The 23,411-nt window shown below is 41.3% G+C and overlaps 1 protein-coding gene across 2 annotated transcripts in view; it reads left to right on the forward strand.

Annotated features, from left to right (window-relative positions):
- The window catches only part of adarb2 (adenosine deaminase RNA specific B2 (inactive)), a 224,240-nt gene that overhangs the window by 186,848 nt on the left and 13,981 nt on the right, over positions 1 to 23,411 (forward strand). For both annotated transcript variants that reach the window (XM_085172469.1, XM_085172470.1), the window contains 4 exons: positions 4,579 to 4,747; positions 12,045 to 12,196; positions 14,543 to 14,711; positions 21,228 to 21,409. In XM_085172469.1, coding sequence (XP_085028595.1) covers positions 4,579 to 4,747; positions 12,045 to 12,196; positions 14,543 to 14,711; positions 21,228 to 21,409 — 672 coding nt within the window. The remainder of the gene's footprint in view (positions 1 to 4,578; positions 4,748 to 12,044; positions 12,197 to 14,542; positions 14,712 to 21,227; positions 21,410 to 23,411) is intronic.

The raw sequence follows: 23,411 nt of genomic DNA on the forward strand, positions 1-23,411 counted from the left end.
CCTCAAATGACGCCAGTAATAATCGTGAATATGATTTGTCTGGGTGCCAATCACTTGAATACGAGTGCAATTTTCCCACACTTTGACCTGGCAGGCCTGCACACATTCCCTTTAATTCTTGACAGGGAAATTGCACTGCTTTGCTTGATTATTACCACTCCTCCTACCTCACTTTTCCCTCCATGTAGGCTAAGTCAAGTTCAGGAGCAGTAATCAAAATACCATTAAAAAAACATACCTGTATGTACTGAGGGCTTTGCAGGAGGGGGGAGGGGTCTTAGCTCTATGTGGCGTCAAAAAGTGTGTTTACCTTCTGGGTTGCTATAGTGAGGCGGTGTGAGCTATGTTTTCCAGTTAAAGGGCTCTGACAGGCACTGACTAGTGTAGTGCAGCTGCTATAATGAGCAGTTCCAGGTCTCGCTCTGATGTACATGCTTTTTGAAAGTGCTGTTATCCTGAGGTGTGACATCTTTGAATCACCAGTAATCAACAGATGTATTTGTGTGAGGAGTGCCTCAGGCCTCTACCTCGATCCTTTCGACCATCTCTTTTTGTACTTGTGAGATGCAGCTGATTATTCCTGGTTTAAAAACAGCATACTGCCTGTGGGCTCTCTGCCTGCCTCTCCCACTTTCTCTCTCTCTCTCTCTCTTTCATTCATTTCTTGTCCTCCCCCCTCCTCTTCTTTCTCCTGCAAACTGAAGGCAACCTCAGTGCCAATTTCATGGGAGGGTAGCAAGCAGCGCTGCAGAAATTATCCACTGCAAAATTGATCTAAACAATCGCAAAGTGGAACGGCAAGGAAAAGCAGGAGAATGAAATTGGGAGAGTCTGTTACCTTTTTGAACTTGCTTTATCACTGAGAAAGGGTTGGACTGCATTGCTTACAGGGAATGTCAATGGCTGAACTCACAATACTGTTTTTCTTAGGATTGTACAGTCTTCATACTGTAATAGTGCAGAATTTTAAACCTACTTTTTTCAGGGAAAACTGATTACATCAAATTGCACAGGATTATGTGTTTCTGAAACTACACACACCAAATTATGTTAATGACCAGTTTACACAAAAGAGCTTGTTTTTTGCGAGCAGTAAACTGAACATCATTGTCTTTTTATCTCTGAGCAGCTGAAATATACACTGATCAGGCATAACTTTTTGTGCTGGTCCCCCTTTTGTCACCAAAACAGCCCTGATCCATCGAGGCATGGACTCCAATGCAACCCTAAAAGTGTATTGTGGAATCTAATTTTTAAGTTATGGAAGTGGACTTAAAGTATCATCCCACAGATGCTTGACTGGTTTGAGATCTGGGGAATTTGTAGGCCAAGCCAACACCTCAGATGCGTTGTGCTCCTCAAACCATTCCTGAACCATTTTTGCTTTGAGGCAGGGTGCATTATCCTGCTGAAAGACGCCACAGCCATCAGAGAATACCGTTTCCATGAAAGTGTGTGGACGGTTTGCAGCAATACTTAGGTAGGTGGTGCGTGTCAAAGTAACATCAACACGGTTGGCAGGACCCAAGGTTTTCCAGCAGAACATTGCCCAAAGCATCACACCTCTGTTGAGTTGCCATCTTCCCATAGTCTGGCATCTTGGTGCCAGGTGTTCCCCAGGTAATTTGTCAGGCCAGGAAAACTTCCTCTGTTGCTCATGTCCAGTTCTCACATGGTCATTCTTGGCATTTTTCCGCAGGGGACGGGGTCAGCAACCCGATATCCCACCCGCTAACAGGTGGCATCATGAAGAGATAATCAGTGTTATTCACTTCACCTGAAAAAATTCTACTGCTGTATTTTGAATGGCAACAAATGTTGACTCACCATAAGAGTCAAGGAAACAGAAGCTCCCATAACAAACTCAGTTTAAAGAGTTCTTTGTGATGTTGAACAGGTCCTTACTTAAACTAACCAGCGTGTTAAGCCTAGTGAAATATTTAGCTCCCAAAGAGCCATATATTCTGTAGAAGCTGGTGGAGACCAAAACATGAGCAATAAACAGTAAATATTGGACTTATTCACATGGCCCAGTGAATAATGCTGCTAAGTATCTGTTAGTTGCATAAATAAACAGCTGTTTTCCTAAGACCTCAAATGTGCTAACCTAAAATATGATAATATGTCAACAATGACTTTAGAACTTGTTTTGTTCCAAGAAAATGTTATAAATATATTGAAAACTGTGGCTACTGCCACAGATAGTAGATGCAAATAAAAAAGCACATTTAACAATATTTAAATACATTTTTTAATGCATTCAGTTTTTAAGCCAAATACGTATTTTTAGGTATTCTACTTTCAAGAGTAAAAGTTTAATTTACCTTACGTAGACTTTTCCTTTCTTCTTTACTGGTCTATTTTTTCTATAACTGCCCCCTCCACACACACACACACACACACACACACACACACACACACACACACACAGTCATGCACCCTCCTCTCCCGTTCAGCCTTTTTTTCCTCCCCTGCCCTCCTTCCTTCTCCTCATCACTGAAGGTGTCAGGACTCTAACGCTGCAGTGCCATCTGGGCCGAGGCTGATAAAAGCTCATGTGCCGGTCCGGCGATGCCTGCAGGTCTGCCAGAAGCCAGCGAAGCCTGACTTTCAGAGGCGATGGGAGAGATTTGTGGCAGAAAGGAAGGAATGGCAAGCCGTGAACGTGCTGATCCAGCGCCCCCACCCCCACTTGCCCTCCTCCCCCATTCCTCTGCACCACCTCTGTCTATCTGTCAGTCACATGGCCCTGCACTGGCCTGAATCCTTACTTAAGAAAAGGCTCCTTTTTTGTTCAAGGAAAACCAACATGAGACAGGATGGCTTTTTGATCTCTCTTGTGGCTATTGGGAATTCTGTTTGGGTGACCTCTCTTTTGTGCCATATTATCCCAAACCGAGTGAGTTAGAATATGAATCTTCCACCATACTGTTAATTTTAGATAAGACCATGCAGTCGCTTTTTAGCACTTTTAAAACCAGATTCTGGATACAGCAGATTTCTTCCTTGCTGTCTGGACTGCTAACCTGCAAACTCCATTTCTATAAAAACACTGACAGATGTAGCTGCTTGTTTTGAAAGTAGAGATAACTCCTAGAGTTAGCCAAAATGAGTAGCAGTATACTATATTTAACTGTACTTGCTAGCTAGGTAGATTTTAAAGTTTTTAGCCGCTACATATTTACAAGTAGTATCATCATGCTAGACAGCATAGGGATGCAGCTGTCATGAAACGCTGTGTGGCGGGCAGGAGATGAGGACTCACAGACTCAGGGGATGAACTCAAAATCACAGCTTTATTTGCTGGTCACAGAAAAATGAGCATACAAAGTAAGCTAAGCTAAGCAACAATGAACTAAAACTCGCAGGGAGATCCACACAGCAAGAGGGACGACGTGACACTGACTCAGAGAAACACAGGGTTTAAATACACTGGGAAGTAACGAGAGGAATGAGACACAGAAGGAGAGCACAGCTGGGAGAAATCAGGACTGACGAGACAGGGAGCAAAGTAGGATACACTCACATGAGACACAGACCTTCAAAGTAAAACAGGAATTAGCATAGACGCAAACTAGACTAGGAGAGACAGAGCAACTAAGAAACACAGACAACACCAACAACAAAGAGACACAGAGGGCAGCTACTAAATACTCAGAGAACTAAACAGAATACAAGAAAACCAAACTAAGACACTACACTAAAGAATAAGCTGGAACAACAAAGAGAACTCAGAACATAATACAAAAAACTCAGAGGCACAAGAAACTCAAAACACTGGGTCACTGACCCAGGACCGTGACAGCAGCAGTGAAACATCTGAATTGGCCATATCATTGTTGCTACTGGTTTATCAGTAAATAAGAGGGCATGTACGGGAAGCACACCTACTCTGTTTTTGTTCTCTTTCAACATGATGACTTGCACAACAAGCTAATGTTGTTGCAGTGACCCAATGATAGCTTAACATCAATGCAAATGAGTAGGAAACAGGAATGATAATACTGAAACGTCTTTTTCAGTTTGGAGCTTGCTAACCAGGGAAGATGCCGTGCTTTATGCCCTTTTTACAGTGCAGATTTCTAAAGGGTGGGTATGTAAAGATTAAAACTTTGTTGTTAATAGTTTCTGTAGTGACTAGTCTTCCTTGATTTCGTCTGTAGGAGCGGTAGTAAGCCTTGTAGGCTCTGTGGATGTGGATGTGTCCTTTGTGATTGGTTTTCTTTACTGGTAAATTGCCACAGAGGAACTCTATTATTTAGTCTCGTCATTTGTCATCTTTCAGGGCAAATAGGATTTATTTTATTCTTTTTTTGTTTTTTTAATTGATAATCATTGGGCGATTAAAGGAAACCATGCAGGGCACTCTTTTGCTTTGTCAGATCAAAGCAGAGATGTGCATGTTTGACCATTTTTTCTTAATAATGATAAAATGCCTCCTACGGATCGAAAGGTGAGAAAGGACATGCTGTTGATATTAAGGGTTACTATTAAGCTTATTGATTGAGGAATCAATGTAGTCAATGGAACGTATGACAACCGCAATAATGTGAGCATTTGTCTGTATTTGTTTAACAGGTCTGGACCTGAGACACGCCCAGGTGGTGGCGTTATCTACTGGCACCAAGTGCATCAACGGAGAGTATCTGAGTGATCAGGGACAAGTAGTCAATGACTGTCACGCTGAAGTCACAGCCCGACGAGCCTTGCTACGCTTCCTCTACTCCCAACTTGAACTCTTCGTGAGGTAAAAGCTTTATCTTCTGCTGTATCTTTAAAGCCCACAGACATTTCCTGAGCACCGCATGTGCACATGCTTACAGCTTTGAAATCTTTCAGCACCTGACACGGCCGGATAACACCTTCTGTCACTAGTTAGTTGGTTATCTGCGAGGCCTGTTTTTAACCAGTCACTTGCCTTCAACTTTAGCTTTTTTTGCTGATCGACTTAGAGGAAACTTCTGTTTCATCTTGAAAGTTGAATTTTTACCTTTGTAGGAGTTTGACCCACTGATTGCTGAATGTAAAATGACAATCAGCCTGTGAAATCATCTCTCTAAATCCAGGTGATTAAACCGAACGGTTCGAGCGAGACTTGATTTATTCAAAGTTTCATCATAAATCAAAGTTGATGTTAGTTTGCTTTTAAATGCAGCTGCAGAGCTGAGTTCATGGAGGCTGTGGCGCATTTAAAACAGTGGTGCAATAAGTACACTTTAACTATTTGGATGAACATAAAAAAAATCATGGAAAGAATTTCCACGTGATTAAATTGCTTCATTTTAGCATTATGTAATTCCGATATTCCAACTTAATAGAGTTGGATCAGCTAAATTAATTAATGATGAATAAACACATTTAATGCAGTGGAGTCCAACTTAATTTAATTGAATTGATTCAACCCATGCAAAATACATGAGTCCAACAAAGGTATTTGATGCAATAAATCCAGTTTAATGGATTTGGGACACAGCTCTCACTCCATCCACCCTTTTCCACTTGTCCTTATCAGGGTCGCGGGGTGCAGGAGGTGGGGCACAACCTGGACTGGTCACCAGTCTATTGTAGGGAGAAACTATATATAGTACAACTATTAACACTCACATCTATGGGCAATTTAGAATCATTAACCTAACCTCACTAACTGCATGTACCCAGAGAGACACGAATACAGGGATAACATGCAAACTCCACCCAGAAGGCCGTGGCCAGTTTGTGGATTTGAACTCAGGACTAAGTGACCACCAAGCTGTCACTCCATACGTAAAAACAATTCAATTCAATTCAATTTTATTTATATAGCGCCAAATCACAACAAAAGTCACCTCAAGGCGCTTCATAGATACAGAGAAAAGCCCAACAATCATATGACCCCCTATGAGCAAGCACTTTGGCGACAGCAGGAAGGAAAAACTCCCTTTTAACAGGAAGAAACCTCCGGCAGAACCAGGCTCAGGGAGGGGCGGCCATCTGCTGCGACCGGTTGGGGTGAGAGAAGGAAGACAGGATAAAAGACATGCTGTGGAAGAGAGACAGAGGTTAATAACAGATATGATACAATACAGAGAGGTCTATTAATACATAGTGAGTGAGAAAGGTGACTGGAAAGGAAAAACTCAATGCATCATGGGAATCCCCCGGCAGCCTGTGTCTATTGCAGCATAACTAAGGGAGGATTCAGGGTCACCTGGTCCAGCCCTAACTATATGCTTTAGCAAAAAGGAAAGTTTTAAGCCTAATCTTAAAAGTAGAGATAGTGTCTGTCTCCCGAATCCAAACTGGAAGCTGTTTCCACAGAAGAGGGGCCTGAAAACTGAAGGCTCTCCCTCCCATTCTGCTTTTAAATACTCTAGGAACAACAAGTAGGCCTGCAGAACGAGAGCGAAGTGCTCTAATAGGCTGATATGGTACTACAAGGTCATTAAGATAAGATGGGGCCTGATTATTTAAGACCTTGTATGTGAGGAGCAGGATTTTGAATTCAATTCTGGATTTAACAGGAAGCCAATGAAGGGAAGCCAAAACAGGAGAAATATGCTCTCTCTTTCTAGTCCCTGTCAGTACTCTTGCTGCAGCATTTTGGATTAGCTGAAGGCTTTTCAGTGAGTTTTTTGGACATCCTGATAATAATGAATTGCAGTCGTCCAGCCTGGAAGTAATAAATGCATGAACTAGTTTTTCAGCGTCACTCTGAGACAGGATATTTCTGACTTTAGAGATGTTGTGCAAACAGTAGGAAAGCTATGATTACAGGGTTTTATACAGAATTTTCTTCATGTTTTGTCCTTGACAGGTTAGGCCACAATAAAGAGCAATAGCATACACCTGGTGTGTGTATGCTTGATTCTCCTGTGGTTTGAAATGTCACATGATCTCACGAGTCCAGGCACCTAACAACTCCTACTAGATTGCATCTCACTAGAATAAATTTAACTGGTGTTAAGATGTTGAATGTCATGCAGAGTGTACATAATTTAATTACATTCACCATAGAAACATAAAATTATTTTGAAAGCAGAATAAATGTAAATGTAGCAACTGTCCAATTTCACTTTCTTGAGTGTACTCGAGTGAAAAGTAGAAATGCAAAAAAGACAAACAAGTGTTCAAAATTCCTTCTTCTGAGACTTCTGGTTACACAATTTCACCGAATGGGAAACTTTGAGTCAAGAACCACAGTAACTATTTCACAACTTCTTTTCCACACCTAGTTTCACAGTTATTGAAACCTCCTTGGAACTACTCAACACCCAGAGCTTTACAAGTGTTTTTACATCTTTGCCCCAGTTTATGCCTTGATAACTTTATAGTGGGCATTTACAGAGGTTTTTTTTAAGTATCAGGACTTTTTATTTTTCCTGCCATGCAGTCTGAATGCAGGAACAGTATATATAAGGGTTTCTAAAATGTGTCCAAGCCTTTCGAGATTCATCTAGAGGATAATATTGAGTGGCACAACAAAGGGTCTGAATGTCTAAAATCACTTTGTAATTGTGGGATTTTAGACAAAGACTGATTTACAGGTTTTATCCATTTAAAATTGCATCTACAACAAACCAAAATAAAGCAAAGCCTGAATTCTTTATGAAGAATTTATATGCTTCATCGAGTATAAAGTAGTAGCAACGTCTCTGCAAAGTGCACGAGGAAATATCTTACATTCTCGCAGTGACTTTTAATCGCTAATTTAAACTCTTGCCAGCATGCTGCGTAGGCTTCACAAACTTGAGTTTCCAAGGCTCCTCTAACAGCTATAACATGCATTACATTGCATTACTCATTACAGTATGCTTAACAGCATTACATGTTTTTGTTAGGACCTCCCCCTGCAGTGCCAAAGCATGCTCTCTCCTCCACAATAAGCTCCATGGAAACAGCACCGCTTTGTTCGCAAGAGACTTTTCAATAATCAACGAGCCATATGCGCGCTGTTCTCTTCAGCTAACTAAGCATACTATCACACACTCAACCGGTTCAGCTCCGTGTCTCAGTGGCCTGTTTGTTTTTAGTGCTGTTTTATCTACTTTGTGGGCATTTGCTTCCTGTACGGCGCGTGCTGGTGCACGCAAACTCACCAAGCTTTTCACCAGTATCACGAGACAGCCCTGACGAGTTTTGACTCCTAACTGCCTCCAGTGTATGAGCATATATTATGTTTTTGTGCTCCCCCAGGAGCTCGATTGCAAGGCTGATGTATCAGATTAGTGGATAGAAGTCTAGATGGCTGAATGTCATATTTGCATACACAGCACTGACTTTTTGTCTTAGCACAATGCTGGATGGCAGGTAGGGAGACTTTGCAGCTGAGCAAAATGGCTAATGGGGAAGATAACTCATAATGAAGCGACCAAACAAAATGCCAGAACTGCCATATTTACACTCAGTGAAAGGACATCAGAAACAGAGAAGAGGTTATATAAAGAGTGCGGTCGTGCTTTGCATTATGAGGCATAGTTTTTATATAGTACTGTATGTGAGTGATGACAGCTTTATTCCTACACACAAGAAAAAAATAGATGATTATTTCCTGTTTAAAAGCATTTACCTGACTAACAGAAGGTGTTTCATAAACACAAACTGTCCTTAAACAATATTGGAACCTGCTGTTGTATCACTAATCTGTTTTCATTTAGAAAATGCTGCCATCTTTTCTTATAGATCAAGTATTTTAGAAATACTAGATTATTTCTATTTGATGCTACTTTATACTTGCTAGCCAGATGCCAATAATCAAATCTACTCAATTAGTTCATCATCAGCAACTGTCAAGCACAGCGGTGGAGGGGTAATGATTTGTGTTTACTTTAGCAATGGGACTTGGGCACCTTGCAGTCATTAAGATCAGCGGTCCCCAACCAGTTTAATGTCGGACAATATTTTCACAGAACGGCCTTTAAGGTGTCACGGATAAACACAACAAAATAAAATGATACCACCAAGACAAAAATGTGGTATTTTGCAAATATAATAATAAACGTGAATTCACTGTGTAATTGTGTAACTTTGTTAGCAGCGTCCTCCTGAAATGCGCCAAAAACATTGAGAGGAACATCCTCTTCTCTGCCCCTTAATGCTCTCTGGTCGCTATGGTAACGTGTAAATATTTCTTTGGAAAAACAGTCATGTGAGAAAATTAGGACACCCTATGAAAGCCTGTAAATTTTAAAATACATTTGGACATATGGATATTTAATATACATTTTAATGATACTGAGGCATCCAAATAATATAACTAAACAATTAAAAAATAAGAAAAGCCTTTTTAAAACTTTATGTGAAATTTAATTTAAAAAGAATGCGATTTCTGGTGAGGAATAAATTAGGACACCCCCACATGTTATCGCACTTAAAATTGTCAAAATCACACACAGGTGTATCATGTCAGGTGCACATGATCAGTACATTGTTACCCAGCATTTTAAGGGAACCTTGCCCTATTTAAACCTCAGATTTAGTTTAGTGTGCTCCTGACTGTTGACGTGTTGAATTGAGCGCCATGGTGAGATCTAAAGAGCTGTGTGATGCCCTCAGAAAGAAGATTGTGGCCGCTTATGAGTCTGGTAAGGGATTCAAAAACATCTCAAAAGAATTTGACATCAACCATTTCACCATCTGGAAAATTGTTTACAAGTGGAGGACATTCAAAACAACTGCCATCAAGCCCAGGTCTGGCCGTCCAATCAGAGCAGACGCTCAAAGAAGCCATCAAAAATCCTAAAATGTCATCACAGGAACTACAGCAGGCTCTGGTTACTGTCGATGTGAAAGTGCATGACTCTACTATCAGAAAGAGACTACACAAGTTTGACTTTCATGGGAGGTGTGCAAGGAGGAAACCTTTGCTCTCTAAGAGAAACATTAAGGCCAGACTGAAGTTTGCCAGAGCGAACGTAGACCAAGACCACGACTTCTGGAATAATGTTGTTTGGACGGATGAATCTAAAACTGAATTATTTGGGCACCAGAACAGTAGACATGTTTGGCATAACCAAATACAGCCTTCCAAGCAAAGAACCTTATACCAACTGTGAAGCATGGAGGTGGCAGTATCCTAGTTTGGGGATGCTTTGCTGCAGCAGCACCTGCAGCTCACCATCATAGAATCCATCATGAATCCAACTGTGTATTGGGGAGTGCTTGAAGAACATGTGAAACCATCTGTTAAAAAATTAAAGCTGAAGCAGAACTGGACCCTGCAACATGACAATGACCCAAAGTATACCAGCAAATCCACCAAGAACTGGCTAAAAACTAAGTAGAGAGTCCTGGAATGGCCAAGTCAAAGCCTTGACCTTAACCCCATTGAGATGCTGTGGGGTGACTTGAAACAGACTGTACATGCAAGAAAACCCTCAAACTTCTCACAGCTGAAATTATTCTGCATTGAGGAGTGGCCCAAACTTGCTTCTGATGTCAGAGACTGGTAAAAGGCTACAAAAGGTGTCTCATTGAAGTTATATCAGCCAAAGGGGGCAACAGTAGTTATTAGGGGGTAGGGTGTCCTAACTTTTTCCTCCATTAAAATACACTTTTTTGTTCATATCTTCTTTTTTTTTTTGATGTGTAATTTTTTTATTTTTGTTGTTTAATTGCAATTAAGTCACTTTCTTTTCCAGTAACACATGAAAACATGATTAGACGTTGAAATGTGAACATTTCTTAATAAAGAGCCGATTATTTAATGGGGTGTCCTAATTTTCTCACATGACTGTAAAACACACAACTACAACACGGGAAAAGACCCCGGGAAACCATAAAACCATAAATTTCACACCCGAGCCTCAACTCTTGCGGCCTGATACCAAACGACTCATGGACCGCCGCCGGTCCATGGCCTGGGGGTTGGGGACCGCTGATTAAGATGGCCATAAACTCTTCTCTAGGCCAGAGTATTCAGTTATATTCACATGAGACAAATGTGAGGCTATCTGTCCAGAAACTACAGCTTGGCTGAAATCGATGTCATACACGATAACGACCTCGAGCAAACCAGCAAATCTACAACAACAAACTGAAAAACAAAAGACTTTATACGAATATTCGTATGACAAACTTAAGAGAACAAACCTCAATAAACTGAAGCAACAGTGTAAATAAAGTGTGAAGAACTAGCAGAAATTCCTGCACAGTAATGTGAGGATCTGATAAAGTCATACCGATTATGATTACTGCAAGGTACTGGTGCTAAAGGTGGTCCTACAAGCTACTGAAGCATAGCGTGTACTTGTGTAGTACTAGAGTGCAGACACTAGAACATATGGACTACACATCAACCTTTCACAATCAGAATTGGTTATGATCATAGCTTGTTAGCTATACACGACTTCTACTAATGTTAGCTAAACAGTCCACCAGATACCTGGGACAGTTAGCACATATTACACAGAGCAACTAATTTTGTGATTTGAAACAGGAAGCGCTAAAGTCACGTGGTAAGGAAAGCTCCAGTCAGTGGATGTTTGTTGTATAATTCCCCAAATATAGCGGTCCACAGTGGCTGCTGTGGCCATGTTGAGCTGCTGCTGCTGAACACAGTTTTGCAGTTTGCTTTGTGGGCTCTATTCCTGGGATCTCTTAGTTCGTCTCTCTTTTTTAGCCCACTCGTGTTTTTCATGTTACACGGTTGAATTTTGTCTGAGTACATATAATCAGTGCCTATCTAACAACTTCCTGTTAATGGACTCAAACCCATGCTGTACTTTTTTTAATTTTCTGTACATTTGTTTTATATGAAATGATATTTACTTCGTTTGGCCTTCACAATGGCAGTGTCGTGACTCAAAGGTGTGTACTTGCCAACAAGTTAAACTCATTCCCCTGTTTGCTCTGACTATTATGGGCAGCATGAGTAATGTCCAGGACTCTGACAGAGGAGAATTGTCTGTTGTCAGAGAGAGGGACAGTGTCCATCTCTGTCCATGTCAACTCACTCCATCACTGGAAAAGAAAAGTGCAGATCTGTGTCCTTTGCTGTGATAAATGCTTCTACCTTTCTCATCAATCTCCCTCCTTCTTGTTGTCTTTTCCCTTTCATGCTGCCAAAGTAAAAGGCCGGAGGACTGGGAGGAGTCGATATTTGTGCACCACAAAGAGTGCGGCTACAGGTTGAGAGACAACATCCATTTCCACATGTACATCAGCACCTCGCCGTGTGGAGACGGGAGGCTCAACTCTCCATACGAAATCACCGCTGACCGTAAGAAACCCTCCCTTTCTGTTTCCTTGTTTTCCATAAAGTCGGCATCATTCAATGAATAAAACGCAGCTATTTTAATACACATATAATCCATTTTACTGCTGCCATTCTCTCAGTTTCTCAGACAGTGTCTTACGTTATAAAGAGATCATTTTCTCTGGCAGACTTTCTGAAAGCCACCGCTCTCCTTGTATTATTTCACAAGAAGCTGCCATCCTTTTCATGTCACATTCTGTCTTTGGCCTCTTTTCAGTTGCACCGTGCTGACTAGATGACATTTTATTGCTTACCTACTGAATATAAATTGTATATTCATTTAGATGGTTTGCCCAGCAGTTTTCTGGTGGCCTACGAGTTCAGAAATGTAATCTGGTCCTTCGCTGACTGACGCTGCTTTTTTAAGCTCTGCGAGTACATGCTACAGCGCAGTGAAATTTTCATGAAACCAGCACGGACGAAAAGAAAGAAGGAGAAAGGCTGTCATTAGAGAGAGCTTTTATACGTTTTAGGCATTAAACCTTTTAAATGTAATTCTGTGCGCTCTCACAGATTACAAAATTACCGAGCACCTTTTCCTGACAGTTCTTAAACATTTCTGAGTTGGAAGTCGGCGCTTAAGTTCTAGCTGCTGTCAGATCAGCCGTGGAGGAGAGAGGAAAAGGAAGAGCGTGTCACTGTGGGGTTTAAGGTTCAAGAAAGGAAACCGAAACAGCGATTGCATATATACAGGGTGGGCCATTTATATGGATACACCGTAATAACATGGGAACGGTTGGTGATATTAAAGTCCTGTTTGTGGCACATTAGTATATGTGAGGGGGCAAACTCCTCAAGATGGGTGGTGACCATGGTGGCCATTTAGAAGTCGGCCATCTTGGATACAACTTTTGTTTTTTCAATAGGAAGAGGGCCATGTGACACATCAAACTTATTGGTAATGTCACAAGAAAAACAATGGTGTGCTTGGTTTCAATGTAACTTTATTCTTTCATGAGTTATTTACAAGTTTCTGACCACTTATAAAACGTGTTCAATGTGCTGCCCATTGTGTTGGATTGTCAATGCAACCCTCTTCTCCCACTCTGTTCAAACTGTTCATCTAGGAATGCTCGGACCTGGCACCCATAATGTGGTGGTGCACCATCTTGCTGGAAAAACTCAGGGAACCTGCCAGCTTCAGTGCATAAAGAGGGAAACACATCATCATGTAGCAATTTCAAATATCCAGTGGCCTTGAGGTTTCCATTGATGAAGAATGGACCCACGGCTGTGAACAAAGAGAAACTTGTAAATAACTCATGAAAGAATAAAGTTACTTTGAAACCAAGCACACCATTGTTTTTCTTGTGACATTACCAATAAGTTTGATGTGTCACATGGCCCTCTTCCAATTGAAAAAACAAAAGTTGTATCCAAGATGGCCGACTTCTAAATGGCCACCATGGTCACCACCCATCTTGAGGAGTTTGCCCCCTCACATATACTAATGTGCCACAAACAGGACTTTAATATCACCAACCATTCCAATGTTATTACGGTGTATCCATATAATTGGCCCACCCTGTACATTTGGTCAGAGTGCAACAAAGGCGTATATATTGCTATAGAGTGTCACAGGGATGACACGCAGCGAGACACAGAGAAGCTACAGCGGTACGGGGAGAACATGCAAACTGCACTCAGGCATGATCAAAACAGTAAGAAACATTTGACTTTAACTACCACTGTCAGCACCTGTGGAGGTCATGCTACACTGCACGCCCATGCTAAACCACGTGAAAATTGTCTTAAATGGATCAAGAAACTTGCGCTCTTGCTAACAGTGTTAATAAAGCAAGGATTTCTCTGTCAGTTTGAATAAAATAAAATAGAAACTTTCAAAAGGGCATCGCTCCAGGGAGAAGGCTACCTCCTCCCTCCCAAAAATCACAGCCCACGCATTCATAAACAGTCCAGTGAGGTGTTTGCTTCATTAGCAGTAAGGAAGCAGGCAGTCGCAAACTAATACATTTAATTCCCTACTCCAAACTTTAAACTTGCATATCGGTAATGTTTTCTTGTTTATCTGCTTTTTCTGTTATACCTTTTGAAAGTACACAGCTTCATACACACAGACTGTAACAGCTGAGAGCTTCGCAACTCATGCAAACAATTCAACTCCTACTTAAGACCTGCTGTATATTTGCATGTAATGTATTTAAAGACATATTGGAAAACCCTCTTGACTGCTGAGAGATGAGATCTGCGACTTCAATACTGGCAGACTGCATGACGCTGGCTGGTGTTGTGTAGTAAAAATGATTTTGTAAAGTAGTGAAACTGCGATCGTGCGCTTTATTCTTTCAGTGCACAGCAGCAGACACTTAATGAGGAAGCATCGGAGTCACCTGCGGACTAAAATCGAGTCAGGCGAGGGGACGGTGCCGGTGCGTTGCCGGGGACCCGCCCAGACCTGGGACGGTGTCCTTCAGGGTGAACATCTCATCACCATGTCCTGCACAGACAAGCTCACCAGGTCAGTGCGCTCACGTGTTCCCAACATTTCCTGCGCTTAAAGTCGCATTTTCTTGTGTGTGTCCAGAATAACACACACATATCCTGCATCCATTCTTTTTTTACATCCACCAAGGAGGTTGTGGTTTTGGTTGTGTTTGCATGCGCGCCATCATTCTGTCTGTAAACACGATAGATTGAAAAGTTTTGAATCAAATCCTGTAAAACCTTGTAGGCATGTCAAGTGGTGTCATGTTAACAAGCCAATCAAATTTGGTTTATATCCGCCAAAGTCTTCAAGATCAACTTAATGATTTATTTGTCAACAAAAAGCCTTACAACTTACAGGTCTTAATGCAGGTCACACTGCAGGTCTTAATGCTCAATTCCGATTTTTTGATCAAATCCGATTTTTTTGTCTGCTTGTTCACACTACAAATAAAATGCGACAGCAAACGCGCTCTAGTGTGAACGCTCAAAGCGGCCCGCATGTGCAAAAGAAGACGTCACACACAACGCGCTCTGTTTAGACCCAGAGCAAACAATATTGTTTGACTGATGGCCCTTAATATAAAGACTTCGGACTTCACGTTTCCCAATTTTTGCTTTAAGTTATTTTGTTATTTACATAATAATGTAAATAACCTACTAATGATCCTTATTGCTGTTTTAGAGGAGCGGTGCTTCAAAGGATAGCTGCAGATTTCTGTCAGAATCTGCAGATTATACAGTACAAATAAAATGTTCACGTTTCTCCAACGTTGTCTTCCCAACAGTTTCACTAACATCTACACCGGATGGCCAGGAAGCATTCGCAATGTCTTATCGGGCACTGATAATTGGCGTCTGTCTTGTGTCGGTGACGTAAAAGACGGATTTAATGCGACATGACCGTTCAAACAGCAGTCGCTTTCTAAAACATCGGATATGTATCGGATTCAGTACCACATATGAAAGTGACCCAGATCGGATTTGAAAATATCGGATTTGTGCCGTTCACACTGTCACACCATGATCGGATATGGGTCGCATAGGGTCAAAAAAATCGGATTTGATGCGCTTTCGCCTGCAGTGTGAACGTAGCCTTAGAAACTATGATTCTTACAAGTGGGTCACATTTGACCTCTGACCTCATTTCTTTCTTTCGACTTGGCTCCAAGTATTCTCAAGAAAAAGAGAATAATTAATTAGTTAGAAATATTCTGTAGTATTATATAATTTAATGAGCTCAAGTAATTCATTTCCAGTAATTATACATACATAATGTTTGTGTAATCACTGTAAACAGCTGCCATGCTGTTCTTATCTGATTTTTACCTGCATTACAAACTTGTTCAAGTATGTTTCGAAAGAACAAAGAAAACAATTAATATATATAAAATACAATACTGTTGCCTTAAAAGTCCATTCTGGCCAGATAGTGAGCTTCCTTGGCAGAGCTTTCCCTCTCTGAGTGCTTCTTAGGAGAGTGCTGCCCTCGCCCACTCTTGTTGAGATTAAGTAGGTTTGTCTCAGAGGTTTAAGTTTTGACTTTTGGTGATAGATACACTTTTCAAAAATTGCTACTTTTGTTCAGATCGCAGCTTTGACTCATAATTTGTTTTTATGCCTCATTTATTGAAATCATAATCGAATTATATGAGTGAGCACTGCAGTTATTACTGCATGGATTGTGCTCGTTTAAAAGAGAAAAAGAAAAGATAAAAAAACAGCTCACCCCCTTCACCCGGGAGATGTCTGGTCTACTTAAGAAATGAAAGCTAAAGTGATTGGTGGAAAGGTTAACCTTATTAGGAGATTAGCTTCCTTATGAGAAGGAAAGATCTCTGCTTAAATAAAGCACTTTTAGATGTGATGTAAGGAGAGGGTTCACTGATATTTACCTAATGCATCAGTGTGTGTGTGTGGGATGGTGTGTTAACATGAGCTGTGCAGAGTGAGAAATCTTTTGTAGTCCGGGGGGGTGACTATTGATTTCCCATATGTGACTTGAATAGCTAATCCCATTCTAATGAATTACTGTATTAATCACGGCTTTGTTTAGATCTGTAGTGCTGCCTGTTATTTAGCTAACGTATTAGTCATACAATCCTTTACACACTGTGGTCTATAGTTGGTAAAGGCTGCTATGACTAATATTCCAAACTCAAGGCTTCTGCACTTTAGGGACAGAAAAACCTCTGTGGTCTGCCCAAACCCTTAATTACATCTCTAATCAACACTAAGATGTCTTCTGTTCTCACACTTGTAAAAACCAACAATAGGTGCTCGCTTTTTGTTGCTACTTCTCTTCGTTTTCATAGATTAATTTTGCTGTTGCTGTGAGCTGCTTGTTGATGATAATTAGCCATGAAAGACTTTTCTTTTGCCACCTTTTCAGTACCATTTCTCTAAAACTGATGAATTCTTCTGTCAGTTACAATTTCCAAACAATTAAGTGAAATAAAAAATAGACCTCAGGTCAAAAACTGGTCAAATAAATGAAAACTAATGCACAACTAAAATGTTCTTCATTGTAAATATTAGATTACTCACCCAGCCCACCTGAAAGTGTTGGTTCTCGACTGCAAATTTTAGCATTGATCTGATGCCAAGTAAATACAGGGCTACTATTGTCGATACCGATACTTTAAAATGGCCAATTCCAAGACCAAGTTATGATTTATGAGATGTGTAATTTTCAATTTGAGCCCAAAATGGCTGTGATGATTTTTACTTTCCGTAGTAATAAGTTAAAACAATAAAACACACTTTTAGGCTTTTTATGTGTATTTGAGACCTAGAATGTAAATAAGCTTTTGGTCAGATTTTGTTGTTTATCATGCTATAGCCTATAAATAAAATAGACATCAATCGTCACTCAACACTGATACGTTTCATTAAACGTGTTTGATGTATATTTTTTCTTTTCTAAAAAAAATATTTAATACAATTTATTGGGCTATGTACCTAAGTTAAAGGATAGAAACAAAGTATTGACGCTTTCACACTAGTATCGATCTGATATCAATATCAGTATCAATACCAATACCGGTACCGCCCACCTCTAACCTGTAGTGCCGTCACAGCCCATTAGAGGGCAGCAGTTTACAGTTGAAAACTGTGGTTTTAATCACTTATTTCTAATTCATTGATTTCTCTTATTCCTGGCACAACAGTGTTAATTTAAAACAGACTCAGTGACCCAGTAATATATGATGAGAGAGCAAAACTACTATAGAACCCATGTCCACATGTTGTCAGGCCAGTTTAGGAAAGATGGCCACGTTACATCAGGACAGCTTTACTCTTCTGCCTCCAGCTTCACGCTGTCCTTGTGTGAAGAGTGGAGGCTTAAGTGTGGTCACACTGGAGGCTGCTACACATGCAAAAAACGTAATAATGTTAAATATATTTCCAAATACATTGCAAATTCAGTGGTGAGGTGGTATTAGAGGTGATAAGTGATTATAATGATTCTAATAGTAAATAAATCTGTTATTATTATGGCTGTGCTCAGTTTCTGCTGCAACATTCAGATGGTGGGGTCAGAATTTTGCATAAACATCATGAAAGCATGGAGCCATCCTGTGCTGATGGTGGTGCTGTAGTGTGGGGATATTTGCCTCCTTTATACACCACCTGGGTGGCCTGGCAGAGGCCACAGGCTAAAACACGTTGATCGGGTAATAAAGTCATTCTTCATACCACTAGTGTTGGTGGAGCTTCGGCCTCTTTAGATTATTGCTCTTCCCCAGTGCACCTTGGAAGCAGGTGAAGTTGTGCCAGAAATTTCCTTTAAAATGCTGCGTCACAAAGCTCAAATGTTCTTCATCTCACCAAATCTCAGTCCAGCAGAGCGGCTTTTGGATGTGGGGGAGCAGGAGATTTGCTAAATGCATGTGCAGCTGAAGAATCTGCAAGCACCTGTGTGATGCTGTCATGTCAACATGAACAAAAATCTCTGAGGAATGTTTCCAGCATCTTACTGAACCTAGGCAATGAAGCCGAATAAGCTGTTTGACATTGGCAGAAAAATTTGGCAAGTTTTTCATGGGAGCAACCAACAAATGCATTTCCCTTACAAATGTGGCACCATTTAAGGAAAGATAAACTTTCACACATGATAAGATTTATTGCCAAGAAGCATCGTTACAACAAAGTAATAATCGCACAAACACAAATTTAGCCCTTATAACGGCATGTCACAAATAGTTGATTGTCTCCAGTAAAGCCATTCCTTCCCACTGAAATATTCCAGGTTTGCTAGCACAGCTAAAAACATTTACCGCTGTACCGAGTAAAGAAATTCAACAATTGTAATTCTTCTCTTCTACACCTGACGTTCTCTGAAATATCTGAAATCAATTTTTAATATAGTCTCAGTTGTTCTGCCACGATTCTGCCTCAACAGGAGCCGAACCCGTGAATTTAGCTTAGTAAGCACCACGCTGTGCCAGCCGAGCCGCACAGGACTACAGCTGAGCCGCTGCTGCGCGCGCGCGCGTGTGTGTGTGTCACAGACACAGAGAGAAAGAGAGAGCGCACGAGCGAGAGGTGAACCCTTCTCCTGTGTAGCCGCTGTTAATTTGACCAATTTGATTCAGTTGGCCAGGGGTGGAGATGGTGTGATTAAATCTACCCAGGTCACCAACAGGGGTGAAAGCAATTACTTTACAAAAAAATGGAGTGACGGGGGAGGGAGAAGGGACAACCCTGCTTTCCTCCCCCGCCGCCCACCCGCTCACCACCTTCTTCACCACATCCCGCCCGGCCAGACAGCAGATGCGCTCTCACTGCTCCACAGCTTCCTCTTTCCTCTTTTTTTATATCGCTGTAAATGATCGGTGGCCATCGTTAAACTGAGTGGGTCACAGAGGGCCAGTTTATCAAGGTCAGGAGTGGAAGGTGGAAGTGAGAGGAGCTTAGAGCTACAGAGTGAACACACACACACACCAGCACACACTGCAATCTTAAAGCAATCCCCTGGATACTCTTTTTGTCCTCTGTCACGCTCATTTTGCAACCTCCCATTACTTTTTTATTCCCCTCCACTTCCTCCCACTTCCTGCACTTTATTATCGTTAGTTCAGCTTTTGACCAGAGGGGATATTAGGATCTTTGCTCTTATCATAAACACAGCTGATAACAGTGGCCGTTGCATCACCCGCCGATTGTCGTCGTGTTTTCTTAAGGCCGGGGCCTCGGTGAAGATTCTTCACTAATATTTGATTCGAAGCCGACAGCTGGATTTAATTGAGGGGCCTAAATGGCTTTCATATAACGATGATGTTCTCCATTCCACCGCAGTTTTATGCAGATGAACACATTACTTTAATGGTCGGCGTTTACTGAGGGTGGGAGAGAGAGAGAAAGAGGAGGTCCTCTCCCCTCTCCTCTCTCTAGATTCACACGCCCAAGCCAGATGGCTGTCTTTTCTTGCATGAGATTAGAAGATGTTTCTGATTCACGGTGTCGCTTTCTGGGTAAATTAATATTTCAGGCTAAAGTATTTTCTGTTTGGGCGTGCGCACGTTGCTTTTTGAACAAAATTCCTCCTCTCTGTTTGGGAAGGAAGGACAGATCTTGGTGACAGATTGCAGGTAAAGCAGAGGCGGGCGGGCTGCTGCTTTGTGAGCCCATTTAAGTGATTCCCAGAAAGCCGGTGATGTTAATTGACTGCTTGGGGAAGCAAAGGAAGCTGTAATGAGTGATTATTAAGCTGGGAAGGGGTGGTGGGGGGGACGCAGGGTGTAATTGCATCCATGATAAGGAGACATTGATTAACAAAAAGAACAGTGATGTAAAAATTAGAAGCCTCCGATGAAAGTGTGGTGCACAGCTCAGGTAAACAGCAGGATTCCTCTTCATTTACGAAGGGCAGGGATTATAATAAACACGCTAATTATCATTTTATATGCATAAATTAGCATCTGCTGCTGGCTACACTTTGAGGTGCCCATGTGGCCTGTGGGATTAGCCCCACAGTGATTTTGTGTCACTTGTGGATCGCTAAACAAACCACAAGGAGATCCGCGTGCAGCGAGCAGTCGACTGAGGCTCTCCTGCAGCCCTGCAGTGTATTAACCTCCGTGGCACTGATGAATGCACACGTGGTAATGTGTTGTTCCAGGTAATGAATGCTGATGTACTGACCTTTGGCGGTGTTGTTGTTGGTGATGCCGGTTTGTGTTTCTGGGGGAAGAGGACGTTTATGCGTGAAGAGCGTGTGTGGTCACTTGCTGCTATTCATCACGTCCCACATCAAGATAATGATCAAATTGTCTCCACCTGTCATCGAAGCTCTCACATCTGCCTCGTTGTCTCGTTTTCCCCACTTTGCCTCTCTCTATCCACCGCTCCACCCCTCCATCTCCTCCTTCCTTTTCGTATTTTTGGCCAACTGTTGCGTTTCGTTTCTCCTTTCACCCACACACCTCATCCTACACTCGCACCTTCGCCCACATTTTCCCGAATGCTGTTCATTCCATCCTTTCTCCTCTCTTCCCTCCTTAACTTCTTCTCTCTTCTCTTCCTCCCACCTCCTCCCTACCCCTAGATGGAACATCCTTGGCCTGCAGGGGGCATTGCTGAGCCATTTTGTGGAACCAGTGTACCTGCATAGCATGACCGTTGGCAGCCTGCGTCATACGGGCCATCTGGGCAGAGTTCTGAACCAGCGTCAGGAGCGCCTGGGCCCACTGCCTGCCACATACAGACGCAACCAACCCCTGCTCAGCGGTATGACCACAACATAATCAGCCACACAGCAACTCTGGGCAGTAGCTGTAAAATACACTTATAAATACACTCTATGCACTTTGGGAAGTCTCCACACAATAAAAAGTGACACAGTAAAAAAAAATTTCAATATACTTTTACTTTTTGCTTCTGATGTAGCACATAAAGGTCTGAGGGGTGATTTTTTTGTCTGCTTTAAGTTTGGGTGGCATTGCTTTAAACAGGTCCCAAATGTCAAGATTGTGATGTTCATTATAATTGAAAACTACATGGAAAAAATTACCTGATGTGGGGGATCTAATCCAATGTAACCCACTGGATTTGGACTTTGCATTTTGAAATTTCAGTGTTAGCATTATAATAATAATAATAATAATAATAATGATAATAATAATGATGATAATAATAATACGTTTTATTTGAGGGCGCCTTTCTAAAACCCAAGGTCACCTTACAAAGAGAAAAAGACATCAATAAAACAGTAGATTAAAATAGATTCTAATAAATTAAAATATAGAAACCAGCAAAATACAGCCACAAACAACAAAATTTAAAAAAACCAAAAAAAACCTACTATTTGACAGCAAGTAAAATCTGTATTAAAGAGAGTAAGCCAGTTTAAACAAGTAGGTTTTGAGTTGTGAGTTAAATAAGGGAAGGGAATCTATATTTCTTAAGGCTGAAGGAGGTGAGTTCCAGAGCCGAGGAGCAGCTGAAAGCTCTGTGACCCAAGACGAGCAGAAGGAACAACAAGATGAGTGGCAGATGAAGATCTGCGAGAGCGGGAAACTAGTGATATGAAGCAGATCACAGAGATAAGGAGGGGCAAGGTTGTGAATACACTTAAACGTGAGAACTAATATTTTAAAGTTTATCCTGGCTTCTATGGGCAACCAGTGAAGCTGTTGAAGAATTGGAGTTATATAGTCTCTTAGGGGAGTTACGAGTTATGACCCGAGCTGCAGAATTCTGAAGAAGTTGAAGTTTATGGAGAGACTTACTGGGGAGACCAAATAGGAGGGAGTTGCAATAATTGATCCGGGAAGTATTGAGATTATGGACAAGGATGGCAGCAGCATGGGGAATAAGGAAGGGATGAAGTCGGTTAATGTTACGTAAGTGAAAGTATGCAGACCGGGCTATGTAATTAATGTGAGACTGAAATGAGAGAGTACTGTCAAGTGTGACACCCAAACTCTTTACCTGCGGGGAAGGAAGGATGGGGGATTTTCAATTTTAATGGAGAAACTGTGAGATTTGGTTAAGGTAGAGGCTGTGCCAATGAGTAAAACTTCTGTTTTATTACTGTTAAGTTTGAGAAAATTGGAGGAGAACCAAGATCTGATCTCCATAAGACAGTTCAAGAGGGAGAAGGTGGAAGGGATGAATTAGGTTTGGAGGAAATGTAGAGCTGAGTGTCATCAGCATAACAATGAAAATTGATATTATATTTTCAAAATATTTGGCTAAGACGGAGCATGTAGATAATGAATAAAAGAGGCCCTAATACTGAACCCTGGGGCACGCCAGCAGAAGGATAGAGACTTGAAGAGTGGGATTTAAATTGGATAAACTGACTGTCCTGTTAGGTGGGCTATATTCGGCCTAGTGTTCTTGGGTGATCCCTGTAGTCCTCTCCACCTACACCCTGTCATCCATATACAGTCAGATCGTGTTTCAAAATCCAGTGTTTTGTGGGCCAAAATGACAAAACCAAGGCTTCAAAATAATAGTCCATTAACTTTATTGATAACTTTAAAGTCTATGGTAGGATAAACATGTAAGTTCCTCTTTCAAGTGTAAGAGCAGAAGCTAGCTAGCTTGATTAGCAAAGTACATTCATAGCTCCCAAGTTATTCTGATATTACTTTGGATACTAAAAGTACATGTTTGAGTCTCCTGTAAAGTGATCTTCAATGTGGATTAACTCACTTTCGGAAACAACAGGTTGTTTCTTGGGAATACCCCTAAAATATCCTTAAACACAAGCACCAGCCTGTAG

The sequence above is a fragment of the Neolamprologus multifasciatus genome, chromosome 9 (genome assembly GCF_963576455.1).
Source record: "Neolamprologus multifasciatus chromosome 9, fNeoMul1.2, whole genome shotgun sequence".
Taxonomy (NCBI): Eukaryota; Metazoa; Chordata; class Actinopteri; order Cichliformes; family Cichlidae; genus Neolamprologus; species Neolamprologus multifasciatus.